At 40.5% G+C, this 20,617-nt stretch overlaps 1 protein-coding gene across 1 annotated transcript in view; it reads right to left on the reverse strand.

Moving 5' to 3' along the window:
• The window catches only part of ARFGEF2 (ARF guanine nucleotide exchange factor 2), a 557,551-nt gene that overhangs the window by 440,567 nt on the left and 96,367 nt on the right, over positions 1-20,617 (reverse strand). Inside the window, exon 6 of the mRNA XM_069243445.1 lies at positions 7,453-7,693. Coding sequence (XP_069099546.1) covers positions 7,453-7,693 — 241 coding nt within the window. The remainder of the gene's footprint in view (positions 1-7,452; positions 7,694-20,617) is intronic.

Genomic DNA, 20,617 nt, shown 5'->3' on the forward strand with positions numbered 1-20,617 from the left:
CAGAAGGTTTCACTGCACTAGATAAATGGAGGGCTCAGTTAGATGACCCGCTATCACTAGTAGACTGGGAGTTTTGCTGCACAGTGATAAGTCGATTAACATCCAATTGTAATTCAAAGATAATACATTTTAAATACCTGCTGCAAATATACTACTCTCCCCGTCAACTCTACAGGTTTGGGCTGAGGACAGATTCTCAATGTGCCCGCTGCCATATAATGGAGGCAGACTTTCTGCATTTGGCCTGGGCCTGCAGCCCCGTACAACACTATTGGAAGCAGGTAACACAAGCCCTGTTCACCATGGTGAGCAAGACTGTGCCGTGCACCCTGTGGATATGCATCCTTGGTCTTGTTAAGCCGCTCCAATTAGTAGCTATAGCGCTTCCGATAGCAAAAAGGAGGGTGGTTATTTATTGGGGCAGTAGACGGGCCACTAAATTTGGTATGTGGTTAAAAGATCTGACATACTGTAGGGATCAGCTAGAATTCTATGTGGAAGAACTTCTTCAGGCCAGAGACTTAGGCATATATGGAGCCCATTCACTACGTATCTGTTATCGACAGAAATTACGAACGAGGCGTATATATTTATTCTGTACTTCGTTATGGCAATAAGATATGCCAGGTGATGTACTGCTCACTGTAACTGACCTCTATAATGATTGGATGAAGTGATGGAACCACGTTGCAACTGTTCTGTTTACTGTTACGAATTTGATGAAAAAACCTAATAGAAATAATTTTTAAAAAAATAATGACCATAGCATAACAGTCAAGATCTGGGGTAGCAAACCTGGCACTCAAAATGTATTTGCCCACATCCTGTCATAATGTAAGGCTTGAATCAAGATATTTTTAAACTCCTCTGGAATTGCCTGCAAGATCTTGTTCGCCGTGTCCCAAATGCTGTGGTTATTTATACATAACAGGCAGACTGCATTCAACAACTGCATAGACAAACTGTTAGAGAACTCGCTTTTACCAAGCACATCAATGCATTGTAGATTAGTTTGCTGGCTGAAGATTGCAATACAATACTTTCCGCTGTTGGATGCTGTATCAAGAAGCCAGGGTCAGATAGGGTAAGTCTGTTTTGCTTGTCTATAGGGCACCTAACAGGAAGTGCTGAGCAAGGTTTAGCCATCAATACAGCCACAATGTTTGTGGGGGCTTTACTGAAAGGAAATAACAGCTCTGAAACTGCCAGGCCAGGCTGCAAAATTTTATAAAGCAAATTAATCTTAGTTTCCATTGTTGGCAACTCCTTTGCTGCTCAGAGTCCTACCGCAGCAAATGTGACTCTTTCTTAAAGGGGGCCCAAAGAAAAGTCCAATTCAGTCTCTAGCAAGGTAAAAAACACATTAGCATTTTTGGAAGTCTTGATCGTAGTGCATCATCAGTATAGTGAAGGAGAAATACAGTGTCTGCCTCTTCAATAACTCCATACTTAAATGTAAATGAAAGATGTTTGTAGAAAACCACCTAATAAATGTGTTAAGACCAGTCTCACTACCTTCCCCAAATAAAAAAATTGTCAATATAATGCGCCCACAACAGATGTTGCCAAAGAATGGATTCAGCTTGCTAAGGACCATAATTAGTTACAAAGTTATCAGAACTCCAAAGTTGGGTGCACACCTGGCTAACACTGAGAAGCCTTACTGTTGTTGGTAAAACTTATCTTCATACTGGAAGTAATTGCCAAGGAAAGTAACCTCTAAAAGCAATACAAGGAAAAGGGCAGTGACTTGTGTGGGAGAGAGCCTTGAGTCCATGAGTGCTTTATTTATATCAGTGCCTTCCTTCAGTGGAATATTAGCATAAAGGGTTCCATGTCAAGCGAGGCTATTAGATCCCTTGTGTTCCCAAATTCAAGATCTTCAAATAGATTTATGAGATCCATGCTGTTGCGTCCATGGGTCTTAGTGAGTGGTAAAAAATCTCTGATAACCGTAATATCTGGAGGATCCTGTATGGCATCTGCATTTGAACTAAATGCGGATTCAAGTTGGCAGAGATAGTGATGCAAAGGAACAGCCAGTAGGTCATCTAGCAAAATTAGCTGTGACTTATAAATCACATAACGACACAATGGGTGATACGGAGGCAAACTCGACTCTGTATTCGAGATTGGTATTAGACAATGATCCTAACCTGAACCAGTGTGGGGTTGGGCAAAGCAGTGGCAGCTTGGCCTGGCACTGATGAGAGGTCGAGCAGAGGTCTAATGAAGTCAGCCTTCACCAGGGCAGGACCAGCTGGCAAACATCCAGCTAGGGGTTCTGGTAAATCCATGGGGCATTAAAGCGCAGCACCAGGAGCCCACAATCATCTGGAAAAGCTGCAGTACTGCCTTCTTGAAGGGCTCTACCTGCTGCAGAGATGAGCATGCCTCGGAAATTCAGGGTACACAAGCGCTACATGTGAAATGGGTTTGGAACTGGATGACTAGAGTAGGGCCTTTAAAGTGCTACTCTCTCCCTTGAGTGGGAGCAATGGAGGGAGGACTACAGTTTGATCTTGTTATATTAGTCCCTGGCCTTTATCTTATAGTTACTCAAGGGGCTGGGCCTGCACCAGTACTAGGACTTGTAGCTGGACATATTCTTATGTATGGCAACGTATACCTTCGCTTCCTGCTCCCTGATGGCAAACGGGTGTATGAGAAAGCAATTACTACAGGACTTCAACACATGCCTGAATCAAAAGTACCAAAGACAGATGTCAAGCAAGTCCATAACCGATATATGCTTACTGCTGGTGCGGCATGGCTTAAGCCTGTAGTCTTCAGAGGAGAAATCCCTAGCACACTGTTGGTAAAGCACCAAGAAATGTTGGCAGCGAGCTACAGATCTGGGAAGGTTCCACAAAAAATTAAATGTCGTGAGCGTGCATGGATGGTGGCAATATCTGGCTTTGTTAAAAGTAGGACAAAGCCAATGTGGAGTCACAAGTTGACACCCAAAGGCACACAGGAGCAATTGCTAAAATGTTTCTGGCTCCAATTTGGCGCCTGGGGGCTTCCAAAAGGTGATGAATTTGTGGGTAGAGGTACTCCTCAGAATCCAGCTTTATGGATAACAATAACTCATCTACAAGGCAGCCAAACAGAGCTTTGCCTTCAAATGGCACATCCAAAATAAAATTCTGGTCTTCTGGAAGAAAAGACATATAGCCTTGATGTCTATTGACAATGGATACCACTGGCTGAAAAGGAGGTGTGTCTCATCATTTGAAGAAACAGTCACAGTAGGTGATACTATCGCTCAAGATAATCTCGACCTGCTCCTACTCATGTGTTATAAGGACAATAAGAAGCAATATCTGACCACATTGGCCAATAATGGCCAAGATATCTTCAGCTTTAAGAGATAGGCATAAAGGTTGACACTCTTTTCCCAAAATTGTCCATTTTCATGAGCAGTACATTGGAAAGTTGGGCTGCTGGATCTTCTCTGGTCTAGCATGACCATTGAATATGCTCTGGGATACCCTATAAGACAAACTGGGCTACTGTCTGGATTTTTCTTTAAGGAAGTCTTGATGACAGCTGACACTCATTTCTGCCATATATGGTCTTGTCTGGGTACTGATTTCTCTGTTTTAATTGCAGTTATTTAAAATCATAAAGAGAGAAACCTGCCTCTGTGACTGTACCCGGGAGGTCCAAGAGCTCACATGCTCTCTTAAAATAAGTACATGGAACTGCCCAATATCACCCGGAGGAGAATCTGCAAGGCACAAACAGAGATTCCCATAGCAAGAGCCAAAAAAATCACCCCACTAGCTTTAATGGCCAGCCTGGCCTGGTCTTCCATAACCTTGTTTTCTTTCTTTTATATATTGGCCTAAATCTGACAGACTTGTGGGGCCTGCTCCAAAAGAAACAGGTTGCATAAAATGAACTTGAGTTTTCTGTTACAGAGGCTCTAGGCCAAGCTGGGATTGCACCAAATGTTCATGTGGGTGTTGCAGAAGGAATGTTGTGTAGTAGTCTGACATCATGTAGAAGAGATCAATGATAAAGTCTACACTCATTGGAACACTGGAGTACTCTAGTATGATGGCTTCTGAAAATATTTGTCCTTGTGGCAGTCATAGTGTGAATGACCACAAATGTATTGTGATTGTATTTCCTGTTCACAGAGTGGGTGATCAAAGATTTAAAGATATTTTCTTTGCAGTGGTAGCAGGTAATGGTGATGTCGACTGTAGATGAAGACATGTAGAAAACTGCAAAGGTCAAAGTGATTGAACTGTGGGGGAAGGCATTGTGGCAGCGGCATTCATTGAGGGTAAGAGGCGTAAAGGGAGATGACGAAGGAGAAGCCTCAGCATCTTCCTTACACAGCCTATCCAATCTAAAGAGAAAATATAGCAGAGTCCTGACAGACTATCTTCCACATGAACTGTGGTAGAAATTCGAGGGAATGTGGCCTCTACAAAAAGTGGTGTGCCAAGTTATTTCTCCTTATTCGCTGAAGTGTTTTTTTTTTGTCTTACGGGGTACAGCGTTAGTAAATTTTCTCTAGCCCTTATAGGTCTTGTTTAGAAAATACTGCAGTGTAAAGATTACTGTGGTACTCTCAGCTCAACAACAGAGAATGATTCAAGCAAAGAAAAAAACAAGGTTGGATAACAGTCTGTTAAAACAGTTTAACACATGCAATCTGCATCATTAAAAAATTGATTATCCAATGAAATGCAAGGTTTCACTTGATCCCTTGGAGACATCAAAGATTAACGTTGTGTATTAAGTAACATTTATAATGCTAAGTCACCTAATACTGATACTTTGCTTATTTATTCAACTTAAGTGAATACATTCTTCATTTAAATTATGTTTATCAGTAGTTTCTCCAACTCTTTTGACATGCATTTTGCTTTCCTGACTACCTTTAAATACTCTATAACAAAAGGTCACACAAAACACAATGAGAAACAAGCATTTTCAATGCAACGGGTCTCGCATTGGCTCGAGTTAGAGCTATTAGCGTTGTAAAGCAAAAGAAACACGCAGAGCGATCGCGCTACGTGGAAAATAAACAGATAAAGTAGTCCAGACCCCAGGCTGAAAACATCGGTGCTGTGTAGGTGGGCTAAACACCGGAGAAGGCATGACGTATGCATGCCTTTCACATATGAAATCAAGCGCATTTTAAAAGGCAAGCCCACAAACCCACAAACCAATGTAAGTGACTGACATGGCATGGGCGTGGTTTGAAGCCCAAAGAGAGATAACAGAATGGAAGGAGTGCTTTGCGCTCGCCCATAAAAAGGAGACGTCCCTTGCCAATAGGACAAAAGGACCGAGGTTCTCTTGATGAGTAATACAATGTCAAGTATTGTTATGTCTCTAAATAAATTGTTCTGGAGCAGTACAAAGAGTCTGGAACATAAACCAATGCATTAAAGACCATGTATGGCGTGTGCAAGCTACAATTTCGTAGCTTTCATGTGTAATAACCAACAAGCATCCCAAGACAATATTCACAGCCTTCACTTGAAAGCACAACATTAGAAATCACAACATAAAGCACACAAAATAAGGTTTACGAAAAGGATGTAAGGAATGAACTGCGACCTTGATATGGTGGGATACAAAAATAAAAACTTACATAAACACCCATGATTTTCTCATGGGCATCTGCAGAATGCAAAGGGATAATACATTTCCTAAAAATTATTCCCAACAAATTGTTAAAAAATTAACTCAACTACAACGTAGACATTCAAAGAGATCAAAGATAAGGGCACGTCTCAAAATTAGATGACAATCATACCTCTAGAACAACATTTTTGAAAGTTGGCAAATAGTCCATTGCTACTGTCTCAAACAGTCAAAAGTTACACATATCATATGCAACATACACTGCAGAATTTCTTATGAAACGCACAATGAAAACCATGCCAGTACAGTGTGATACGGCATCCTTTATTTCATGACATTCAAAGTATTCTGCATAGGAAAAGCCACTGAATATTAGGTCAGAGATAAGTTCATGCTTTCGGAAAGGACATCTAAAATACTACTTATGGACGCTAGTACTCTGAAAAATAGCTACATCACTTGTCAAATTGAAACATTTTCTGTGTGGCAGGGAGTTGCTTATTAGGCTGTGCATTGATTATACCTATTTAAACTTCAATAATGTGTGCCATTTTACATAACTAGGGGACAGCATGGATCAAGGTGGGTCATAATGTTTTGGTTCCTAGTCTTGCAACTTCATATGTTGCTCCCAGTAATTTAGTTTTTAAGTCAAGGCAGGCTGACAAAATACTCAGACCTATCAAAAAAGTACCTCTACCCACATTCAGAATGTACTCGGTATCATTGTAAAACCTCTCTGAAGCATTGAGACAAAGGCATGACATGCTCATTGTATTGCATAATAATCTGTAGTCCTATAAGGCATCTTAATGCTCAGATATTGAAAAAAGCAGTCCTTAAAGTACTTGTTACAAAGCAGTCACTTCAGATAATGTTTCATCATAGACAAGAATATGATCAGCAGAAGTGTGCATGAAACAGTTTACATTAACTCCAATAGTTGTTTTGAAAACTGGCTAAAATTATGAATTGAATATACAGGTACACCTGTGATGTTATTCTCCCTACTGATCAATGTGAGTGCATAACATAGCACACATGCGGTCTACGACGTAAACAATAACTGTTTTAAACACCCATGCAGTTCAATAATTAGTGCCAGAGCAGCTAGTACACGACTGACCCTGCATGGTATATTGTCTTAGTGTTCGAACACTGTGGACAGCCTATAATGCAGAAACAGAGACAGGTCATCATCCAAAAAAGGTGGAACAGACAGTGTGTAGAAAAGGTTAGGATATTACAAAGAATTCAATATTTTCCATTATAACCGTTGAACAAAAGTTGTTTTTCTGACTACTTACCACATCAATGGTATTAGCAAGTAGACCAGCAATACCTTATGGAAGTTGAAAGGTTTTAACAAGTACATTATATTTTCTAAAGTAAAACCCTGGTTTACTTGATTATTATAAATGGTTAATGGAAAAGCTAGAATTCAATAATTACTTTAAATAGTTTCTGTTTGGATACTGCAACTACAGTTTGTCAAAATGATTGATTTTAAGCTGCAGAGGTTAATGCGTTGTCGTAAGCTTTTAATTCCACAAGCATTGTAAAGGCTGCAGTGGGGTTAACTGCGTTAATAAAAAACATAAATTGGGCAAACACTTGTCAATGCAAATGCACAGCTTCACTCTTTGCTTATAGCAGGCAAAGCTTTCCTGAATGAAAAACTGTTCTTTTGTGGGTATTTTCACCCTTGTTTCAAAGTGCAAGCTAGTGTCAGTGGAGTGATAATGAAAGCCCTCATATGTGTGTGCTCTATGAGACATGAATTACCTAAAAATCAATTAGCACCGTCACAGTGAGCACATGAAAACAAAATTTCTTTACCTAAAACTACAGGTGCTTGAGCAGTATCGATGGCATCCTTTCCATTCTCAATTTCTGTTTCTTCGGGGAGTACCTTCTCAAGCGTACCATTTGTAAAATACACAGCTTTTTCGTATGATGTGATCTCATTGTGCTGCTGGTTTTGCCTAACTGGTGTACTTTTTGGAGAACCGGGTGGAATGGGGGTAGCAGGGGATGTGCGGATTTGCGGATGTTTTTCCATTTCTTGAGAATCCTGCAGCTACAAAAAAAAAAAAAAAAAAGCCAGGATTTTAAGGGTAAGTGAGACAAACAGGTATATACATTTTAGTTTTTTGATGCAGAGTTGGAAAACTCGAAATTATAACAAACATGCTGCTCTTGCCATCCAGAGTAACACATTATCATTCTAAGCCATCAATTAAGGTATGATTTCCTTTGCCAACGTCAATCCAAGTTCCTTTTACTTCTATTCACAAATTTAAGGTCCACTGGCATTATGTTAACTTTGAAATGCTTTGAAGAATGTAGGAAAAAAAGAGAGAGTATACATTTAAAAGAAAATGTTATGGTATAATACTCAGTGCTTAATTTTGTATCACAAAATATTTATTTCCTCTTTATTTTTTTCCAAGCAGACTACACACAGTAAGACCACAAGAAGCTAACGGTACTTCTGTTATACACTAGGATGTTTCGAATTAGGAACCCTATTTTATGAACGTCTTAACACATTTCCCCTGGCATCACTGTTTTGAGCCATTTGTACCAAAAAGATTTTTGTTTGCATCTGAAATTAATGGAGAACATGGTGTTCAAAGACAGCAACTTTGTGACTCATGGCAAAGACATGTCACTTATATTATAGTGGGTACAATGGTAGTATGTTTCAGTGCTTTACAACAGATACACACATTTGCTTAAAACTAGATTTATTATACACATCAAATCTCAGTTCTGTAAAATTGTGGTTTGGGAATGCTGTAGCGCCCCTCATATGTATATGTATGTACTCTTGCCTGCCTATTTGTATGTAATGTAGAGGAAGAAATTGCATAGCTTTACTTGGTTATGGGCACATCTTGGCAAGAAATGAACACGAACACTGGCTCCCTAATGAAGGCCTGAAAGAAACTTAATTGAGAGACAGAGGCCTACAAATGTTTATTGTACAGCTTACCACTGAACTCCTTGAGTAGACACCCAATTAGGCCAGACTTCTTTTGCATTTTATGAGCAAGTCAGACCAGAATTAACCTGTGGTCTGTGAAGATGATTTCCAAAAACCATTCTCTCCTTTTTTTCCAGACACCAGGGCCAAAATAAGACCAAAAGGTAGTGTTGTACATTGAAAAGGCTCTCCTCCATCAAAATGAAACGTGTTTGTAGTACTTTTTAATCTGAACTGGAACATGAAAATACACAGACAAAGGTCTAAAAACACCATCTGGTGTTTATCTTGCAATGTTTGCAAAATCTATGCCTGAGTAACTATTTGAACTTCTGATACTGATTATTCAGATAGTTAAAGAATGATGTTGGCAATCAAGAATCACCTCGAATAAGAAAAGGTTAGTTTTAGCACTGGTTCTGCAAGATAAGCGACTGCATTGAAATCATAAATGTTAGAATAATTCACGGCTTTTATGGAGGCCCCAGAACATATCGAATGTATCAAATTGTGAGATAGTGAGGAGTTAAGAAAGGTGAAATACATATACTGACTTCTGGAAAGCCTGTCCAATGAATATTTTTTGACTATTCAGGTTGTTGAGTACAAAAGACGTTAAGCACACACTTCCCAAAACAAAAAGCCTTGCACTGGTGGTTGCCCCGGACAGTTATTTTGGAGAAGTATTTTGTGATAAATGTAGTCAAAACTCACACTTTTTATGTTGTATTACGAAGATAAGAATCAGAGAGGTCAGTTGGTTGTGGAGTACTTTAATGAAGATGCCTACGATGCAGAACCAGGATCACAAGTAAGTAACCTTTCTTCTGCATCATAGGATACTCATTGATAGTCAGATAGCGTTAGAATAGAGTAGCAAACTTCATAACATTATCCCAAGTGATCCTTGGTTATACAGCGCAGTACTGAACCATCAGCAGTTTTTATGAATAGTGTAGTCTAAACAGCTTCACAAAAAATTCTCAGGGTAAGGAAAATGTTACTTACCCAGTAGATATCAGTTCGTGGCATGTAGTGCTGTAGATGTACATGCTTTGCATAAGTCCACCATCTAGGGTTGGGCTCGGAGTGTTACAAGTATTGTTTCTTCAAAGAATATTTTCGTGTCACAAGACCGAGTGACTCCTCCTCTCGGTGATACTGCACATTGGCATTGAGTCCTTTGTTAGATTGTTTACCCACAGGCTGGTGAAGTAAAGAGTATGTATTTGTATATGTAGATAGATAATAAGTAAGAGAGAAAGAGATGTCCATGCAACGTATACACATATTTACAATATGTTGTACTAAACGACCACAGGCTTCCAGTGAGGAGGCAGGATGCATGTGAATCTACAATACTACATGCCACAAACAGATGTCTACTGGGTAAGTAACATTTTCTATTCAATAGAATCTGTAGCTGTAGATACACATGCTTTGCAAAGACTGTAAAGCAGTCCCCTCCCGAATAAGCAGTGGTTAGCCTGTAGGAGTTAGAGTAGCTTGAAACAGTGTTCTAAGTACAGCCTGTCCAACATTTGCTTGTTGGCGAGCTAGAAAATCTAGACAGTGATGTTTAGTAAATGTGTGGTGTTGACCATGTAGCAGCTTTACAGATATCTGCTATTGGTATGTTTCTTAAAAAGGCCTTGGAAGCTCCTTTTGTCCTAGTAGAGTGTGCTTTAAGAGCTACTGGTAGCGGTCTCTTAGCTTTAAGATAGCAAGTTTGAATACACTTCACTATTCATCTAGCTAACCCATTTATTGAAACTGGATTACCTTAATAAGGTTCTGAAAAAGCTACAAATATTTGTTTTGATTTCTTAATGTATTTTGTTCTGTCTATGTAATAAAGACAAGCTCGTTTAACATCTAGTGTATGTATAGCTCTTTCAGCAACTGAATCTGGTTGTGGAAAAAAGACTGGTGATTCCACTGATTATTATGAAAAGGTGAAACCACCTTAGGTAGGAATTATGGATTTGTTTTAAGTACTATTTTGTCTTTACGTATTTGGAAGAAAGGTTCTTTTAGAGTGAATGCTTGAATTTCGATAACCCTTCTTAAAGACGTCATGGCTACTAAAAAAAGCAACCTACCATGAGAGAAACTGTAAAGTACAAGAATGTATGGGTTCAAATGGTGGACCCATAAGTCTTTTAAGTACAATATTAAGATCCCATACAGGAGCTGGAGGAACTCTAGGTGGAATGACTTTCTTAAGGTTCTCCATGAATGCTGTGATGACAGGAATTCTAAATAAAGAAAGATGTTGTCTGTTTTAAAGGTAAGCAGCTATAGCAGCTAAATGAAGCCTAATAGAAGAATATGCTAAATTTCCCTTTTGTAAGTGTAATAAAAAGCATACAATGTCTTGTACTGAAGCCTTAAGTGGATTGATATTTTTGGATTGACAATAATATACAAAAGTTTCCATTTAGCAGCATAACATTGTCTAGTTGTGGGTTTGTGTGCTTCTTTAAGAATATCCATACATTCAGATGGAAGCTGTAAGTAACCAAATTCTAGGACCTCAGGAGCCATATCATAAGATTCAGTGTGTTGGGATTTACCTCTCCTTTGAGTCAACATCTGATCTGTTTGGGAGCTTGTGATGTGGTACTACAGACAGATCCAACAGTGTTTTATACCAATGATGACGTTCCCATGTGGGGGCTACGAGAATCACGGTGAGTGAGGTTTGTTTCAGTTTGCATATCAGAAATGGAATGAGTGGGAGAGGCGGAAAAGCGTAAGCAAATATACCTGACCAATTCATCCATAGAGCACTGACCTGGACACAAAGCTTTGGCATTTTGAGTTTTCTGCTGTGGCGAAGAGATCTATCTCTGGTGTTCCCCATAGTTGAATTTATTTTTGAATTACTTGTGGATGAATTTCCCATTCGTGGACTTCCACAGATATCGACTGTGCCACTTGCTGCGTCCTGCTTAACAGGTCCGCTAACTGATTGTCCATTCCTGGGAAATACTCTGCCAGTAGTTGAATGTGATTGTGAATCACCCACTTCCAAATTGTCGAGCTAGAAGGGACAATTGAGATGAGTGCCCCCCCATCCTGTTTTTTGCAGATAATACATTGTTGTCTTATTGTCTGTGTATGTTAACACTACCATGTGTGAGATTTGTGTAAGAAATGCCTTGAGTGATTGGAAGACTGCCAGTAATTCCAAGTAATTTATATGATAAGTCTGTTGAATTGAATCCCATTTCCCTTGTATGGTGAGGTTGTTGAGAGAGCTCCCCAACCTATCTGTAATGCATCTGTCGTAAGTGTGATCTGAGGCACAGGGTCTTGAAAGGGCGGCCCATTTGAGAGGTTGGTGGGATTCCACCATTGCAGAGAGCTGTGAGTCTGGCGGACAACATTATTTGATCCTGAAGGTGACCCTATTACTGAAACCACTGTACGGGAAGGCACTGCTGCAGTGGCCACATGTGTAGTCTTGCATGTGGAACTATGGCTATACAAGAAGCCCTCATTCCTAACAGCTGCATCACTAACTTCACTGTACAAGTGTGACTGTGTTGCAGTTGAGAGACGAGACGAGATTGTGAAATGCTTGAATCCTTATTGTGTTTGGATATGATAATGCTGACTGAGTGTTCAGAATTGCTCCTAGATACAGCTTCATTTGTGATGGTTGCAGGTGGGATTTGAGTTAGGTGATTGTGAATCCCAAACTGTGTAGAAGATCTACAGTTTACCAAGTGTGTTGTTGGCAAGTGTGAATTGTACTGGCTTTTATTTGAAAGGATGTATATAGATTGAGAGGCCTGAGATCTAGAATTGGTCTTAATGAGCCATCTTTCTTGGGTATCAGGAAGTATAGTGAATAGACTCCTGATCCTTTTTGGGATATAGGTACTGGCTCTATGGCCCCTTGGGCAGGAGGGGTTCTACCTCCTTCTTCAATAGAGTGAGATGGTCTTGACAGAGTCTGTGTTAACGAGGGAAAATGTTTGGTGGACTGGAGGGGAGTTCTAGACAATGGCCATGTTAGATAATTTAGCAACACAAAAGGATGATGGACGGAGTGCTGAACAATGCAAACACTCACCCCAAGTCACAGATCTGGGTTTAATCCATCGTTCTTTTGCTCACCATGCCACCCCAGTTTGGACCCAGCCATATGCAAATCAGTCTTGACCCTGTTCCTCATGGGAACAGTCCAGCCCAAACTGCCAAGCCAGGTCCTCCTCAGACCGGAAACAAGCATCCTGGGACCGGTTTCAGGGTTTCACCCTTCATCAGCCAGGCTAGCTTGAATCCAGTGGCACAGTGAGCAAGGGTCCCAATCTGGGCAACTGGAATGGCATGGCAAGCAAAAAAACTGATGGGTTAAACCCAGATCTGTGACTGGGGATGAAAGTTTGATTTGTTCTGCATTCCGTCCATCATCTGTTGTTTTTGCATGTTAGATAATTGACAGAGCCCACTGGTCTGTTAGTGATGGTGTGTCAATGTGGATAAAAGTTTACTAGCCTTCCTCCCACATGAGATATTTGTGCTGTGGAAGTCACTTTTTGGTTTGGTTAGAGGAACCTCTGGAAGCAGATGCTTTCCCTTTTCCTCTATTGTTAGATCCTCTGTAAGAACCACTAAACGATCCCCTTGCATAAAAAAAGTCAGGTCTGTTTCTGCTGAGGTTGTTGTGTCTGTAGCTGATGATTTGAAGCCACCTCTAAATTGTGGCCTACGAAAATTGCCTCAAATGGTTGTGGTGTATCGTGCACCCATAGCCTTAGCTGTCTCTGAATATTTTTTGAATTTTTCTATTGTGGTGTCCACCTCCGGTCCAAATAAAAGCTCCTTATCAAAGGACATATTTAAGACAGGTTGCTGTATTTCAGGGTTAAAACTTGAACATCTTAGCCAAGCATGTCTTCTAATCACCATGCCAGTGTTGATCCCTTTTGCTGCTATATCAACTGCATATGCAGCACATCGAATTGCGTTATTAGATATAGCTTGCCTCTCTGTGACTATTTGCTGCCCTCTTTTTTTGATGTTCCAGTAGAAGATACTGTAAAGCTTCTTCCATCTCAACCCAGTGGGCCCTATCATATCTTGCTAGGAGTGCTTAGGAATTTACTAACCTCCAGTGATTTGCAGCCTGGGAAGCCACCCTCTTACCAGCTATATCTATCAATTTACTTTCCTTGTCTGGAGGAGAAGCATCTCCTGTAGACGATTAGCCCTTTACCTTGCTACATTAACAACTATAGAATCAGGTGGTAACTAAGTCTTTAAAAAAACTGGATCCGCAGGTGCAGGTTTATACTTTTTATCCGCCAACGGTGCGATTATTCTAGCTTTAACTTATTCTTTAAAAATGTCAAACGAATGTCTGACCATGCTTGGAAGCACAGGAAGGCATTGGTATTCCTTATGCGTAGATGTTAGTGTACTGAATAGAAACTTCTCCTCAATGGGATCTCTGTGCATTTGAACATAATGGTACGCAGCTGCCCTAGCTATGACCTGGGTATAGGCAGTGGTATCTTCCGGTGGAGATGGTGTGGCTGGGTATAAATCTGGATTGTGGGAAAGGATGGGATCAAGGTCATAAAGATCCCATAGATCTGTATCTTGCTGAACATCACTAAGATTATCCCTGTGAGGTGATGCTGAGGATGTCTGTGGAGAAAACTGTGTAGTATATGTGGGGGCGAAGGTGGTGGTTGTGGGGTAGAAGGAAGGAAAGGAGAATGCGGGGTGGTGAAGGATATCCTTTTCCCTCTCCTTCTCTTCTGAGACTTTTGGAGGAGGCCGAGCATCCTAAGTCTCTTGAAAATAGGTACAGGAGGAGAAGCAATTATCCTGACTGTGTCCTTCGGAATGTGAAGTTTGCGTTGTTTTGTATCCATGATCTCTAATATATGTTCTATAGTCAATGGCTTTTCTGCAGATGTAGTATGTTAGCTACTGATGATTTTCGGTTCCGAATGCTTCAATACAGAGTTTTTGATTCGAACCAAAAGTGTCGGCTTTCGAAGTGGTATTGATTTTTTCGGCTCAGAAATGGAAGTGTCTGATTTTCAGCTCGATACCGAAACAGCTGCAACAGTCTGTTTGGTTGGTGCTGAATGCCCTTTGGTCTTAGATGTTCTCGGTGCCGAACCCAAAGGTTGGTCATCCGGATGTATTTTTTCAGCTACGACCAAGCCCCGACTGCAGTGGAGGACCAATGGCCAGTGGAGGAGTCTTTTTAACTGTCTCTGGGGGTGTGACGGAGCAGAAGTACTCATGTAATGCGCCAGTGGTATGGACTGGCTATTGACGTCAGAATTTCGATCCAAGACAGAATCTCTGATGGAGAAGGCTGTGCGCTGTTCCACCTCTTCCTGAATGTGCTTGTCTCCCAAAATGTCAGGAGTATTTTTCTGTGGACTTGGACGATTTCGCTAACCAATGCGCTCTTTGATCCCAGAGAGTCTTCTTGGATCTAAACGATCTACAGGCGTTGTAGGTCTCTTCTCAATGGTCTGGAGATAAGCACAGGTAGCACACCAAATGTTGGTTGGTGTATGGGAATCTGGTGTGACACAGAGGATAGAATCGAAACAGAGTTCGTTCCATCAGCCTGGCATTGAAGTAGGCACAAAAAGGGTGAGCCCCACCTCCCCCTTAAGGACGAATAATTGACCCAGATGATTTAAATTGGATCGACTATAGAGTAAAAACTATACCGACGTACATAGAAAAAGGTAGAACAGAGTTCAAAAGTACGGAACTGAGATCCACCAGACAGAGAGGAAACATGTTCAAACCAGGCGGCGGAAAGAAAACAATCTAACAAAAGACTAGATGCCCAATGCCCAGTATCACCGAGAGGAGGAGTCACTCGTTCTTGTGACTCAAAAATATTCTTTGAAGAAAAACAACTTGTAACACTCCGAGCCCAACACTGGATGGCGGACTTATGCAAAGCATGTTTATCTACAGCTACACATGCCATCGAACATTAATTTAACTAACAGTTAGCTCACTTATTAGAATTAGGACAGTTGTGTTTTCTAAAACTGACTTCCAAGTGGCAACTTTGCAGATGTCCGATAAAGGGATATTTCTCAGCCACTCCATAGTAGTCGGTTTGCTTCAAGCGAAATAAGCTCTGCAATTTCCTGGCAGTGACTTGTTAGGCATCTGATAACAAGTGGAAATACAAGAGACAATCGAACTAGAGATTAAAGCAGGTAAGATTGACTATGCATGGGCGGGGAGTTCACAAGATGTAAGCAAACCCTTGGACCTGTCTAAGTAGTAGCGTAACACACTCCTGATATCAAGTGAATGTAAAGAATGGTCAATTAGGGTAGCAGAATTGCTGAAGAAAATTGGTAGCATGATGGTCTAGTTGATTTAATAATCCTAAATTACTTTCAGAAGGAAAGATGAATCTGTCCACAGGACTACCCTATTAGAATGCAACATTTTATAAGGCTTTAGTGCTGAAATTACTTGTATTTCACAAACCTGACAAGTTAAAGTGGTAGCCACTAACAAAGGTATCTTCATGTAAGATGCTACAATGAAGTCTTGTGAATAGGCTCAAAAAGAGGGGCCATGCATTTTATAGGACCTAACTAAGTTCCAAAGGAGAAGAATGAATTCTTGTAGGAGGAAAACCTTTCTTCAGCGCTTCTAGAAAGTCTTTAGTCAGAGGAATCCTGAAAATGGTTCTAGAGTGAAGAGCTTTTCTATAGGTTGTGGTAGCCCCAAGATGGAATGTTTACTGAGGGTAACTGTAACTTGACTTAAACCATAAGACACATAGGGCATATATGCATCTTCTTGGCAAGAGATGAGTGTGATAATTCTTTTGACACCACAAGCAAAATTGCTTCCATCAGAAAGAATAAAAAGCTCTTGTGCATGGTCTTTTTACCTCTCTTAAAATGTTTATACAAAGTCAAGGTAACTTTGTTTTCTGATCTCAGACGCCATGGTCCCAAATCCAAGGATGTTAACTTTGGATGGAATTAGTGACCCTGCTCTCTAGCTAGGTTCAGTTTGTGAATTTGTAAACGTTTGTGTGGTTTACTGCCATCTATAGAAAATCTGGGAATCAGAAGTGGCCAGGCTTCTCAGGGGTAATTAGGATCATAAAAGCTTGGGAATCGTGTAAATCTTGCAGGGATCAGTGGAAATGTATATTAATTTTGTTGACCAGTTTAAAAATGAGTATATAAACTTAATTCCACCACAAGATCCGTTGTTTTAATAACGACATAGTCAGGGTTTGGGGGCCTAGTCTATCAGTCAGCCAGAATAAATCAGAACAGACTCATAAGAGAATCGGGGAACCTTGCGAGCAAAACAAGGAAACTGAACCTTGATATGGATGGATACGAAGTAGAGGCTAATGGTTCTGAACAATACAAAATTAAGAGTGATTTAGAGTATGGATGAACTAGTGATAATCAGCAATACACAGTTACATTCAAATTAAGCTGGAACTCCTCCTTATGAGTTCACATAGGGGCCTAAATTGAGGAACTTTCCAGCAAATAATAAGAGAACCAGACACATAAGGCATCAATGAGAGCATGAGGGCAAGAAAATGAATAAAGGCAGAACAAAGAGGTGAAAGTTAAAAAGGGGACTTCACGGAGCAGCAAAACAAACAACAAAGGTGCACAAGTGAGTAAGGCTGGGCTGTGAACTAGAACAACCAGTAAAGAAACCCACCAAGTATCATTATTGCCATGTAAAGAATGGTGATTCCCACAGCCTTTATCAGTGATTCTGCCTTAACTGCTCCAAAAGATGAAAACGTGAAAACAGGAAGCGCTCCTTGAGCAGTATCCAGTCTAAAGAACAATATTGCGGTCATTATTGATGCCACAAGTAACAGAAGGGAAAATTTCCTCAGTCCTATTACTATGTGAATTCCTGACTGCCCTGCATGTGTGACTTCACTGTAAAAAGCCTCCCTGCACCACTGAGCTACAGTCACCAAGTCCCTAGCACTGTCTACATCAGATAAGTCAATGCTGGCCACTGTCAGTTAGAAACAAGAGCTGGCCTCCACGACAATGACATAAGAGCCTTGAGTCACTGATCACTGAACACCCTCCCACACCAATCCTCACACAGTGATTCTCACTTTTCAACCATAGACCTTGCACCAAAAAGTCCTGTTAATGGGTTTCCCAACAAGACAGGGATGCACTCTTGATGCTTTTCTGCACAACTGGATCCTGTTGGAAAGGCATGGTCTCCTTGTAACATCACGAGAGAGATTACTTTGTTGTTATCAAGAGCTGAAGTTTGTTATCCCAATTGTCTTTTCATTGAGACCACTGAATCTCCATAACTGTTGAGGTGGTCACATATTCGGTCTTGCATTTGGGCCAACTTAGATGCAGACCGCCTTCAAAAATCAGTAAGGAGGGAATCTGAGGAGCTGTTAGAAAGGTAGCTTTGAAGAGGAGATGGCATTTCCCTCCACCACCATCCTCTAAAGGAAACACTTTTCCTCCTATGTTGTGTGAAGTATTGTCCCTATACAGGATAGATTATGTACAGAGGTTCTCACTAGCTCACTAAAGGTTTACCTGAAAATTCAAGTGGTTCAACAGCAAGACTGCTGTCGGCACATCGTACAAGACTTTCCATGGAATGTGGACTTTTGTCAGTCAATCATCCAAATGTGGGTAGATGAATATTCTCTGAACACAGGCATGGGCTGCCACTACCGCTATGTACTTGGAAAAAGTCAGAGGAGCAGACTTTAGACAAAAGAGTAAAGCTGTGAGCTAAAGGTAGAATGACCTACTATAAAGCATAAAGATTGTCTGTCTCTTTTAGCACAGGAATGTGAAAGAAGTCATCATGTAGATTCACAACGCATATTAAAGCTCTCTATTTGATATCAGCAATAATTTGGAGCATTAGCATGTAAAGCTTCTCTCTTCTGATCCACTCATTTGTAAGACGTGTATCTAGGAATGGTGTGAACTCCTTTTTTGGGCCTTTTTCTCAAACCTGGAAATATCTTGGAATCATCAAAAAATGCCTCTCTCCTTGTAGGGGGGACGAGGGAATTGTTCATTTGTTCTTTTTTACATGAGTGATGTCGCCTCCTTTACAGTTCAGCTAGATTGAATTGTATAGGTGGCATAGGTAGTATAGCTGGGGGATGGGCCCTGAAAGGTAGTGAGTAGACACCTTTTACAATAGCTAGCACCCACCTATTGTCTCAATATTTTAGGTATTGTGTTATGGCAACCACACTGTAATAGATGACAGAGGATGGATGAATGAGACGTCACTACTTGCTATCAAAGAAAGGTATCCACGATGTAGCTGTGGGTTGATTTAGAGATTAAATGTCTGAGCCTTGTCTAGAAGGGTATGTTTACCTTTGGCCTTAACAATTCTTCTGCTCCTGGTAGGACCAACAAGAGAACGGAACACTGTCCAAAGGCCCTCAATCTTATATGTAAGAGAGGTGGGTTTAAACAGTGGCAGAAGGAGATAGTGTATTAGTAAACTCTTATTTTCTCTACTATGGTAATTTTTTCAAAGAAGACCAGATTTGCAGTTTTCAGGATAAAAATTATAGGTTTTTAACATATATTAATCTTGTTACTTGGTTTCTTCTTTCCGATAGTTCTAACACTTTGTCAGTTCTTCTCTAGGTATCCAGTCTCCGGTACCCAGTGGGATCCCCTGTTCTCAGGTACTTGAGAGAATAAATGGTAGATATCCATGTGGAAAAAGAATATAAAAATAAAAATGATTAGAAAAAAGTGGTTCTTCGCTTATTTTTATTTTTTTTTATAGAGTCTTCACGTTCTCTATTTTCTCATTTCCTATTTAGTTTCCATCTCTTTACTTTTTCCTGGGATTTACTTTCTTTCAGTAAAAGTGAAATGAACAGCTTACTTGGTCTTGTTCATCTTGGTCTCTTCTTTTTATCTTTTCTTTAATACATTTCTTATCTATTTTCCAATTGTACCTTTTCTGTTCTAATTATTTTCTTAATAATTAATATACAGAGTGTATGGCCGGTCTATTGAAGAAGGGAGGAATTAAACGAAAATAAATAAATAAAACCACAACAAAAAGAAACAATTTTAACCTGATGGGTTAATTTTGATTCTGTATTACGTTACTCTGGTTAGTGGCTTGCAGGATTTTTTCCTCTTTTAGAAGCCCTCTCTTTTCCTGAGCCATTCTTTCCTCATTGTTCACCTCATACTAAGTCCCTTCAAGGGCCAAAGGGAAGGAAGAAGCTGGAGAGCACTAAGTGACCCATCACCACCCAACACTTATCTGCGAAGCCACAACTGTCCCCTGGGTCATGGCAGTTTAGGGACTCTAGGAGGTGAGCCGGCTTTGCCTGCCTCTAGGTCTTGATCAGAGTCCTCTTGTCTTGGCCTTCAAACTTGATTGCTTTGGTGTCAGGTCCAATATTCTGCATGACATCCTCTTCCTTCTATGCTGTCCTTTGTACCTCTGCCACATCCCCTGGTTTCGGATTGGGGTTTTAAAACAAAGTATGCATGAGTACGGTTCCTGTCTTTTCTCTCCTCTGAACTACTTCCTGTCCTGTTTCTATGTTGACGTCTTGATGTTCTAAGTTTTTCATTTTGATTTCTCCACCAGTATGCTGGCCTCCCCCTTGGGTGTCCCACCACCCCAACAGGCAAGGTTTTCTATTTCCAGCTCAAGATTACATTGCAATTGTACTTTTAAGGGCAATTGCAGCTTCTCACTCAACGTTTTTTTTTATGTCACCCACCTGCCTTCTCTCACCGTCAGGTAGGGCAGATGTTTGCAGTACTGCTGTGTGCCCTCTGTGAACTACAGAAACAATGAAGGAATTACATTTATGATCTGATCTCAAAAGCGAGATCTTATTGGAGAGTGTTTGTAAAAAAATTTAAAGAATGGTGCAGCTGATTTTACACTAGAAGGCATTAACCATTTCTCTTCTGTGATGCCCGATAGACTTATTTTGAGGACTGGGTGTGAAGA

Source organism: Pleurodeles waltl, chromosome 7 (assembly GCF_031143425.1).
Source record: "Pleurodeles waltl isolate 20211129_DDA chromosome 7, aPleWal1.hap1.20221129, whole genome shotgun sequence".
NCBI classification, from domain to species: domain Eukaryota; kingdom Metazoa; phylum Chordata; class Amphibia; order Caudata; family Salamandridae; genus Pleurodeles; species Pleurodeles waltl.